At 44.5% G+C, this 11,300-nt stretch overlaps 1 protein-coding gene across 5 annotated transcripts in view; it reads left to right on the top strand.

The window, feature by feature from the left end:
* The first annotated feature begins 1,959 nt into the window (after positions 1 to 1,959).
* Positions 1,960 to 11,300, top strand: part of DCLK2 (doublecortin like kinase 2) — a 79,543-nt gene continuing 70,202 nt past the window's right edge. For 3 of the 5 annotated variants that reach the window (XR_011679891.1, XM_071431466.1, XM_071431468.1), the window contains exon 1: positions 1,964 to 2,956. Coding sequence is in view for 3 of the 5 variants with exons in the window: in XM_071431466.1 (XP_071287567.1) it covers positions 2,542 to 2,956 (415 nt within the window). In the remaining 2 variants the exon portion in view is untranslated. Of the gene's footprint in view, positions 2,957 to 11,300 lie in introns of all 5 variants that reach the window. The other 2 variants (XR_011679892.1, XM_071431467.1) reach the window with 1 other exon arrangement.

Below are 11,300 nucleotides of genomic sequence, written 5' to 3'. Positions count from 1 at the left end.
ATCCCATCTCTAGCTAGAGATTTCAGAAGTCAGAGCAAGTCCCATACATGACATATCCTGCCACCCAGCAAAACACCTTGAAACTGGCAAAATGCTAACCCTGGTACCAGATTTTCCAACCTATATTCAGACACAGACACAGACAATAGATTAAATTCATATATACATACATATGTATATATATGCATATAGTTAGCAGCTCAGAGAGACAAAAGGTGTGTACGAGGGCGGGATTAAACTTCCCTGGGCTTTTGTGACCTGCTTCTGAGCAAATGGAAAAAGGTTAGTCCAAAGAGCCATCTGCTGAGGTTTGAACTTAAAATGTGACCTGTTCTGCAAAGGCCAGACATGCCCATGCAGCGTGGAACCATTTGGAAAAAAATATAACTTTGTAGCTGAGACCCATCCGCTTTGGAGCAAAGTTACACACATGAGTTTGAATTTTGTCTGTGTAACTTTGCCTGTAATCAAGACTAGAAACTATATATCAAAGCCAGTCTAAAAAAGTTGTTCCATACTGTTTTGTGGCTTCTAGGTCCTGGTTCCTAGGCAAGACCTGCGTGTCTAATCTTAACAAGTGTATTCATGCCCTGACTGTAACAAAATTCCCTCTCATTCAGTTCCTTTTGTTGATTTTACCACCAGAGGAGATAATCAAGCTCCATGGTTTATCTTTTCTTTTTGCTTGTGGAGGTTTTCAGGCATCACAGAAGTCGGTACTTCAATAAAGAATGAGTTTCACTGATGTTTTATATGTATCATCTTTAGAATATTGTAGCTAGATGTCTAATCTGCTTTGTAAGAAACCCAGTAATAATGGTGAGAAAGTGCTCAATTTTATTGGTATTTCAAAACATAAAAAGAGAAAAATAATAAATCCATCAAAAATGTGGCAAAGAATATTAGACAGAAGAGCACACCTGTAATGACACAACACAACTGCAACTTGCAATGTTGCTACTGCAATATCTCTTTTTTTATGCAAGAGATGTAAAAAAACCCCAAAAACATGTATGTACTTATAAAAGCTTTTACATTTATTTGAATTCTCATTGTGCCAAGAAAAGAAAATATGTTCAGCAATGGTTGAGAATAAGTTGGGAAAAAAGTTGAAATTGCATCTATTTCAGTGTATTTGTTGGCCATTTCTATAAAAAGTGAATTTGACTTGAGCAACCTCAAGAGCACTGAGAAGATGCTTGGGGAAACCATGGAACGTGGGTTGCAGCACACTTAGGTTTAGGCTGTGTGAATGGGTTTATTTGAGTCCCTAGGGAGAGGTGGTGACAAATGCAAAAGGAAAATCATAGAACCACAGAATGGATTGGAAGGGCCCTCAAAGATGACCTAGTTCCAACCCCTTTGCCATGGGAAAGGATGCCTTTCACTGCACCAGCTTGCTCAAACCCCTCTTCCAACAGGCCTGGAACATTTCCAGAGATGGGGCAGCCACAGCTTCTACGGGCAACCTGTGCTTGTGCCTCACCATCGTCATAGGGAAGAATTTTGTCCCAATATTCTTTCTATCTATCTATCTATCTATCTATCTATCTATCTATCTATCTATCTATCCATCACCTACTCTCACTTTGAATCCATTACCTCGTGTCCTATCGCTACATGCCCTTTAAAGTAGTTCTGCCAATAAATGATAGGGATGCGCAGTTTTCTGTCCCCTGGGATGTATTTTGGGCTGAGGGCTGTACAGAAGGAGCATTTTTAGCGTGTTAACGCAATGACTGAGCCACGTAAAGCCGGGAGAGGGCTGGTGGGCAGCTCCGCGGGTGCGCCTGAGGGTCGGGCGGCCCTTGGAGGACCACCAGAAGGGCAGCACAACCCAATGGGAAAACTGCGCCTCCAAATTCTGCTTTCCTAGAAGAGCCCCGTTCCCCTCCCGCTCCCACCCTTCCCACGGCCGCTCCCGCCCCCGCGCCGGACGCGCTCCGAGCTGGCGCCGCCCCCGCCCGGCCCGGCAGGAGCCCCGCCCGCTCCCGCTCCGGCTCCGGCTCCGGCTCCGCTGCGCTCCACGGCCGGGCCGCCAGCGCCGCTCCCGCCGGATCCGCTGCGGCTGCTTCCCCCGCCGGGAGCCGGAGGCTGCGCCGCTGCCCGCGCCGAGTGGCGGTGCTGCCGCCCCCACTGCGGGAATAGGCGCTCCGGCCCCGCCGCCGCTGCCCGGCGGAGCCAGCGGGGAAGGGGCTGAGCGGGGACCCGCGCATTGTGCGAGCCCGCATGGGCACGGCGCGGGGGCGCGGCCGCGGGGCTCCTGCGAGCCTCTCGCCCGGCCCCCGGCAGCGCCCGTAGCCGGGGGGCGCCGCTCTCGGCCGTGAGGGATGCTTTTGTGCGCGGCCGCGGGCGCAGCAGCGGGTAGCGGCGGGGCCGGGGCTGCGCCGGCCGGGCAGGTCGGGCGCCGCGCTCAGCCGCAGCCCTCCCGGCGAGAGCGGCGGGGCGCGATGCGCTTTTAGGCGGCCCGAGCCCTTGCGAGCGCGGCGGGCAGGCGTAGGAGCCCGTAGCGGAGCTGGGAGGGCGGGCAGGCGGCTCCCCATGGCGAGCAGCCGGAGCATCGAGCTGGAGCACTTCGAGGAGCGGGACAAGCGGCAGCAGCGCTCCGGGCCGCGGCGCGGAGGCTCCGGGTCCGGCGGCGGCGCGGGGCCGCGGGGCAATGGGCTGGTGCCCAGCCCGGCGCACAGCGCGCACTGCAGCCTCTACCGCACCCGCACCCTGCAGGCGCTCAGCTCCGAGAAGAAGGCACGCAAAGCCCGCTTCTACCGCAACGGGGACAGGTACTTCAAGGGCTTGGTGTACGCCATCTCCCCCGACCGCTTCCGATCCTTCGACGCCCTCCTGGTGGAGCTCACCCGCTCCCTGTCGGACAACGTGAACCTGCCCCAGGGGGTCCGCACCATCTACACCATCGATGGCAGTAAGAAGCTCACCAGCCTGGACGAGCTGGTGGAAGGTGAGGAGGGTGTCACGGCTGGAGCTGGCCGTGGGACCTGGTGATGGGTTGTGGGCTCTCCCTGGGGTGAGCTTCCCAGTCCCTACCTGGATCAAAGCGGAGAAGGCGCCTTGTGAAAACTGGCGGCCACAGAACCCCTGAGGGCAAGTAGCCGGGGTTGTGAGGGGCGGTAGGGCCTCGTTTTCCCCGTGTAGACCATCCACTTCTCCCATTCCTTGAGCGCTGCCATCTGTATGCGCTGGGCTTGACTCCAATGGTAGTTAAGCAGCAGGTGCTCTTTTCATCTGCAAGAACTGTGAAGTTCCTGGTTACCTTCCATTTGTAATAGAGGGAAATGCTGTAATTCTCCAAGTGTCATTGTTGACTCGCAGTGGCTTCAGCCTTCAGAGAAGGAGTCCCAGTGCTGTGAAAAAAGGGTATCTATATCCCACCATTTATTAAAACTAACAGGTGTAACGCCCTAGTTTCAAATATGATCAGAGTCCATATTAACAGAGGGAATTATCTACCTTGCCTGACTTTCAAAAGCATGTTATGGAATCAGATGTATTTCAGAGTTGTTCCTAAGTAGCTTTTCATAATGGGACTTAGCTGCTGAGGTTATGTAGACCTTGCAAATCTGAACAGAGCAGTGCTTGACTGTCTCAAAATGGGACCAGAAGTATTGTATATGCCCCTTGTTTATGGGGAGTGATAATTATAGGAAGGAGCAGAATTCCCCAGTCTTTTCACCTGATGTCTTAAAATACAGTTTGAGCTCAGCATTGCCTGCTTCCCAAATGCACAGGTGCACACTGAGAGGTTTGTAAGGAATTTGCATTTGATGGATGTTTTCAATACATCAGCTACCACCACAGTCTTCCTTCCACCCTGTGACTTTGTGTGCCAGGTGTAGCTGGTTTGCATTAATGAAGAACTGGGATTTTTTGTAGGCCTTCCAATGCCTCCTGCTTCCTAGGCTTTCAGCTGCCTTTCCTTTGAGCTTTGGTTTGGAAGCTTTCCTTTTCAAGGCAGTGCTGAATCACACCTGCAGAATTGGATGAGAAAGGGAACCTGAAGACCTTTATCTAATCCACCAGTAAGGACATTGGGAGTTAGGGACCAGCTGCTTCACAACATGGAAGAGAAAGGGGAGGCTGCAGAATTTGCTCTGCCAAATGGGTCTCCCTTAAAAAAGATGTGCATGGAAGGGCACTTTCTGATGGTACCAGAGTGCTGAGGACTTGCAGCCTTAGAGTAGATCATGTTTTACATTGACAACTGAAGAAGTATTAAGTGGTTGTAGAGTGAAATGCTGACCCTGTGGTGATAAAAGAAATGAAGTAAGTAAAGAAACTTTCATGATTTGCTGGTTAATTCAGAGACACCTTAAAAAATATGATATGCCGAAGTGGTCACAGAAATGAAAGGAGATGAAACTAGCAATAACATGGGGTGACTTTTGAAATGTTGCAGCAGGAATGATATTAGACTTTTATGGCTTAAAACAAAGACAGAATTACTTGCTGGACAGCCATATATACTCTTACAACTATAAAGTAGTAATTGAAAGCAAAACTTACTATTTGTCTCTTCAAATACTTATTGAAACTGTAACCTTTGATGTGGCTCTTTACTGGAAGAATAAAGCAAAATAAATGTCACAGTCAAAATGCCACTTCCATGCTTTCTCAGCGAAATAAAAGGGGGGGAAAAAAGAATCTGAAGTACTTAGTCATCTATCCAATACAACTTTCAGGAATATTAAGAAAATCCTATAGCACCATAATTGGATTAGTATGTTCTCCAGTTAGCATGCTAAAAACTTCACCAGTGTAAGACTAATCACACAGAGAAAGAAAAGTATATAGAGGAAGGAAAGGACAGCAAATAAGTAGTGAATCTATCATTCCTTGAAATTATTTGTGTTTTTTACCAGCTGTTTTGTTCTTGAGGTGCTGGAAGAGATTTGATTTGGGTTCATTTTCTTTATTTCTCATGGTTACAGCACAGCAAGCTTGAATTTCTGCTCTCGAGCGAATGCTCCAACATTGGTGTTGACCTAAAGCTTGAACTGCAGAAGCACCAGAAGTAGTTTTGAATGGTATTTTGCTGTATTTCAATGTTTTCAGAAAGGAAAATAAAACTGCAGTGCTGTAGTGTGTGCCAGCCACAGGCTGAGCACCAGACGGGCCACGGCTGTGTGATGCAATACCAAGCTCACTGGTCTCTTGGCACCTTCCCAGTGCTCCTGAACTGGGACATGGAGTCACAGCAGTTCAGGTTCAGTAGTGGCACATCTCTGCAGTGAGCAGAAGGTGAGTGCTCAGCAAACCTTGCCAAGCCAGCAAGATCTGCATTAAACCTCCCTCAGCTCCAGCCTATGTGTGTGTAGCTCTTGGACAGTGACGTGTCCCAGTACAGGGCAAGCTCTTTAAGGCTTATTTGCTGATTATCTATCAAGGATATAAAAGCTGGCAACATCAAATTCTGTATCGTAATGAGCTGAGCTGAGTCACTGATAAATGGTTTTTTGGAGTTTGGCTGTATTTGGCAATCTGTTTTACTGCTTGTCATTTTAAGAGAAAAAGAGCTAGTGCATGGACATACTGAGGATATTAAATATTGCTGTTATGGGTTGAGCCAGTTAAAAATTGCACCAGACCATGTTTATTAGTCAAAAATAGAAGCTCCATTTTATGAAGCATATTGCTTTTCTTAACTGGATATGACAATCAAAAAAGCATGCTCTGCTGGACCAGCCTAAGGCAAATATAATTTATATTCTCAGCCCCTGTAGATTAGGAAACATTATGAGTTTGACAGTTTTCACTGTTTTCTTAAAGTGGAAGGAATTTCATTGTCTGCTTCAGATCTGTTTGAGCAGGCAGATCCAGAGAGGAGGTGGGGGCTGGGACTATTATGCTTTCTTATGGTGTTCTTTCTTCCAGCTTTGCTCTCAGACATAACACTACTTTTTACTTTAGAATACACCATTCCACGTGTAATTTTATACTTGCCCTTCAATATAAAATATTAAAAATTAGATTATTTTTTATTTTCTACCAGAGTTAGCTATTTAAGTGTTTGTCTATCTCCTTCAGTTTCCCTTGAAAATCTAGGCTTCCTAAAGCATGATGCCATGGTAATAGAACAGTGCAGCTCTTTAGTCCTGAGCTATGTGTTTTATGTGGATGTTGGTTGTGCTCTGTCTCTTTGTTTTCATTGCCTTGTTAATGAAGGACGTGGAGAATCCCGATTGTACAGGTCTGCTGCAAAGCTGGGAGTTTTTGTTGGATTTTGGGAGATGAAAGCAAGTGTAGACTTTATTCCTGGAAAGAGAAGTTCTGTTTGTTTTGCATCTAATGGGAATCCTTCTAGTTCCCTAGAAAAATGGCTGAGTCTTTGTTCGTTCAACAACAATGCTTAATTAATACAGTCCTTTATAAAAAGTCAAGATTTTTGTCTGCATGGTGTGCACACAATCAACAGGCATCTGTAGGGAAGGCCTTGGGCAGGAGGTGGGAAGGTTTGGCACAGGACAGTCCTTATGCATGGCCAGGACACGTAGCACAGGGCAATATCTGATTTACAGAGCTCTGCCTCACTAACACAGATTAAGAGAATGTGTTTTGAAATGAGGTGTTGAACAATCCAAGTTTTTTCTGCCTTAGACCATAGTTGTTACTGCGTATTACATTTTAATCCTGCATAAAGTGCCTGTGACCTTGGTTGATGTGCATTGTTGTATTAGGTCAAGAATATATTTTCTCTTGTCAGGGCAAGCAGATGGCAACACCAAGTAGGCAGTTTGTATTTTTGCTCATTCCAAAAGGTATGATTACCCTCCTGTGCTAGAGCCAGAAGCTGTAGCACTTTAAAAAACAAGAGGCAAATGTAATAAGTTGAACAAAGAAGGGTAAAAAAGGAGGATGAAAGAGGGATTGAAAAAACACTGAGAGCATATTCTTCCAAGTACATGTTCAAATCACTGTAGTGACACAGTTCTGGAGTAATGGGGTGTGGATGTGAAATGAAGAAATAATTCGTTAATAAATAAAATAGTTCCATCACCATCTATCTCCTAGTTTCAGGGGTGGGGAAATTCTAGTTTACCTGAAAAGGGTTTTTTAGTTTCTGTGAAGAAGGCACATGGTGTCAGGTGTGTTTGATACCAGGTGGCATTGACTGTCTTCTGAGAGCTTTTACCCTGCCTGAGCAGGGGGTTGAACTTCCAGAAGTCTCTTCCAATCTCAGCTGTTCTATGAAAGCCTGTAGGAAGTAGTAATCTGCACCTTTCAATGTCTAAATCAAATCAAAAGAGAACTAATAGCAGTTAGTCATCTGCTAAAATCCCAGTCATCCCATTTTAAAAACTGCATGGGGAATTCTGAGTGCTGTAGATGAGGAAAGATCATGACTTATACAGGGTTATTAAAGGTGGTATGAAAGTGAATTGTATGAAACTGATGAGGAGGGAAGTTGCTCAAAGGAAGGAAGGAAAGAGAAATTGAAATAACCCAATCTTTCATAAAAGGGGTTATTTTATTTTTAGATCAGTCATGTATGCTGTAAATACACTGTTCTGGAAATCTGCTTGGCTTTGTGTTACAGAACACGGAAAGGGTACTCTGCTGTGTTTCCTAAAGTTAGAAAGAAGGTCAGTAGCCTTAATAACTACCTTGCTGTACTAAATAAGCAGCTTTTGGAAGCTTTGAAGCTAAAGAGTTGCACCCACAGAAGCCGAGGGACATAAGGTGAATAGGTGAAATCCATGTAGATACCTGCCCTGTCCTATAGGATTCACAGGGGAACACATGCCTCAAAAATATGGAAACTGTTTTCCTTCCCTAGGGATGTTTTTACCTGCCAGCTGTACCATTCTGTTATGCAGAGTGCCATTTAGAAAGTGATCCTTTATGTGACTTTCAGAAGACAGTGCTTATTACTCTTGCAAAAAACAAGCCAGAAAATCTTATTCAGATACTTTTGTTTCAAATATCCCTACTGAGGATTTTTGAGTGTTGCACACTTAATTAATTCCTTTTGTTGCTTGCAACATGTGCATATGTCACATGCATTAGGTTAGAAACAGTTGGTTTCTAACCTAATGCTAGGGAAAAGTAAATATCTGCAAATATTTCTTTAGTAGTTTCTATTTGTTAAGGACAAAAGGTCTGAATATTTCTAGGCTATTTGTTAAATGCTTAGCAGTGAGGTTTGGCTCACAAAACTTGTGCTGTGAAGAACCCCAAATGGTGAGGCAGCTTTGTTCCCTCAAAACTGCATGTATCACACTTGTGATGAAAAAGGGCAGGATGCATCCTACTTTTTTTGTTAGCATCTAATATTGCATGGCTGAATTTAGAATAGTTCATGTAGGGGTATAAAATAATCAGGGTTGAAAGAGACTTTTGACATCATCCAGTCCAACCGTACACCCAGCACTGCCAGTGTAACCCCTAAACCATTTCACCATATCACCAGATCCAAATGCCTCTTAAACACCTGCAGGATGGTGACTGCCCCACCTGCCTGAGGAACCTATTCCAATGCCTCATCACCCTGATAGTGAAAAGATTTTTTTCTAACATCTCATCTGAATTTCTCCTGTCTCAGCCTGAGGCCATTTCCTGTATTCCTCTTACTGGGGGCATGGCAGAAGAGACTGACCCCACCTCCATCCAACCTTCTTTCAGGGAGTTGCAGACAGCCATGAGGCCTGAGCCTACTCTTCTCCTGACTAAACAAACCCAGCTCCCTCAGCCATTCCCCATAAGACATGTTTTACAGACCCTTCATGAGCCTTGTTTCTCTTCTCTGGACACACTGCAGCTCCTCAATGTCCTTTTTAAAGTGAGAGGCCCAGAACTGGACACAGCACTCGAGGTGTGGCCTCACCAGTGCCCAGTACAGGGGAACAACCACTTCTCTGTCCTGCTGGCTGATCCAGGCCAGGGTGCCATCAGCCCTCTTGGCCACATGGGCACACTGGCTCAGGTTCAGCTGCTGTCAACCAGCACCCCAGGTGTCCCTTTCTGTCCCAAGCCATTCCTCACCCAGCCTGTATCATTGCATGGCTCAGGTGCAGAACCTGACACTTCACCTTCTTGAGCTTCCTGCAGCTGTGTCCTCAGCCCACTGATGGAGTCTGTCCAGGTCTCCAGCAGAGCCTTCCATCCCCTGAGCACAATTACTGAGGGTGCACTTGGTCCCTGTGTCCAGATCATCCACAAGGATGTTAAACAGGACCAGCCCTGGGTGGAGCCCTGGGGAACACCTCTAGTGACCAACTGCCAAATGGATTTATCTCCATCCACCACAGCACTCTGGGCCCAGCCATCCAGCCAGATTTTTACCCATTGAAGAGTCCACCCACCCAAGCTGCAAGCACTCAGTTTTTCTAGGAGGATGCTGTGGCAGATGGTGTCAAACATTTTACTGAAGTCTAGATAGACCCTGGACAGACACATCCACAGCCTTCCCCTCATCTACTAAGTGTACACACTATTCTCCTTAATCCATGCATTTTTATCTTGAAAGGTGCACTAGGCACATTCCTGAGGATTGGTGTTGAAGAAATAGATGACAAATAAAAAACTTTGTGGATGAGTTTCTAAGAAAGCAAACCAGTATTTAGGCAGCTGATGACCTATGCCTATTTTTCAGTCAGATTGACCAGTGTAGTCTTGTTTTCTCTTTTTCCATTTTCTGTGTTTATCATCTGTATTTTCCTCCTCTGAGGGAATGGCAAGTGTTGTGTTTAGACTGTTGGCTGTCTGAAGCTGGAGTCCTTTAACATTGTTCTTAAACCACTTACACAGCAGCTTGTTCATGGATAGTGCATCTGGTTATTAATTCAGTCCAGCTAAATTATTGAGAGGCAGGTAGTGTTTCCTTGTAAATAGGCACTGTTCCACTGTTCTAGCTGATTTTCTACTGTTAATAAGACTTGGAAAACCAGAAGTAGACTTACGCCATTTGCTGATTATATTGTGACCCAAAATATCAGGAGATATTTCTCTTTCTAAGCAAGCATATGCCCAAATTGAGGAGGTTTTGATGGTAGCAGGATTACTTCATGGAAGAGCTGGCACTTTTAGCTTGCTCTGGGTGCTGTCCTAAATCATGGGATGGATTGTACATACACTCTGTTGAAATTATGCTGTGAACTTATAAGGAGGTTTCAGACTTCTGCCAAAACTGCTCTGCAGCCGGGTTGAGCTTTCTGCTGTGGAATAGTTTGGCTGGGCTTGAGACCCAGATGTCACCTACGTCTGGAAGTGTTGCATTTTTTTCTGCATCTAAAGGAAAAAAAGAAAACATTTTTAAATAGATCTTCCAGCTTCATTACTCTTTATTGTGCTTCTTTACCTGCAAATCTCAGTGTAATATTAGAGACTAAACTCATGCTCTGGTCTGAAACCTGGGGAGCTGATTCATGGTAATGCCAATGTTGTGAGCTAGAGACATGGTATTTACTTTCCATAATGTAATTGCTATTACTCTGTGCTAATTGAAGCTAGTATGCTTTAGCTTTAAAGTCTTTCAAAAGTATAAATGGAAAGTGGGCCTTCAAACCATAAAATTGACCATATTGAAGTCAGCAGTGTAAATATTTGAATTATTGTTTATGCCTGGTTTTGGAGATGTGTCAGCTTTCTTGGGCTGGTAGATGTAAAAATGCAAAAAGAAAAAAGCTACAGCCTGATCAAAATGCTGCTAAAGTCTCATAAGGTATTTCCTTTTTATTTGGGATGATATGCATTTAGGTTATTCACATGGAAAAGCTCATTCGAGACAGTGAGTGAAACGGACTGTAAAATTTATTTATGTTTGTGATTTTTAACTAAAAAGGTATCTGTTAGTTTCAACAATGTTTGAAAACAATTTGGGTCAACTCTTCTAGACTCCCTCAAAAATCAAGTATTGTGTGTTATATTTTACATATATTAGTTTTCTGAAAGATTGTGGAGATTATCAGAAGTGTGTACTTATACATGAATTAATCCCAAGCAGATTTAAAATCAGGTCATATATGAAAGCTGTGAGCAAATATGGTGTATATATATATGGTATGTATATTTTCAGGTTCTTACCTACAAAAAATTAATGTAAAAAGCAGGTAATACTTCTACAAATGACATGATATTTCTTCCAAACTGATATACATAAGGGTATTTTTTACTTTGGAGGATAACTACAATAATTTAAACAATAGCACACCTTTATTAATGCTTGCTTGTTTTAACACACCATTCTGTAGGAAAGTTTCCTGGAGTTAACTTTATAGGTGTGATTTAAGTAACCCCTGACATTTTTTTCCTTACATATTTTCATTTGGTAAGTACTGAATTGTACACCC

This window comes from Agelaius tricolor, unplaced genomic scaffold (genome assembly GCF_023055355.1).
Source record: "Agelaius tricolor isolate 1412-34295 unplaced genomic scaffold, bAgeTri1.0.p SCAF_8, whole genome shotgun sequence".
In the NCBI taxonomy this organism is placed as follows: Eukaryota; Metazoa; Chordata; class Aves; order Passeriformes; family Icteridae; genus Agelaius; species Agelaius tricolor.
Note: the sequence above shows the minus strand (reverse complement) of the source record. Positions and strands in the feature narration are given on the sequence as shown.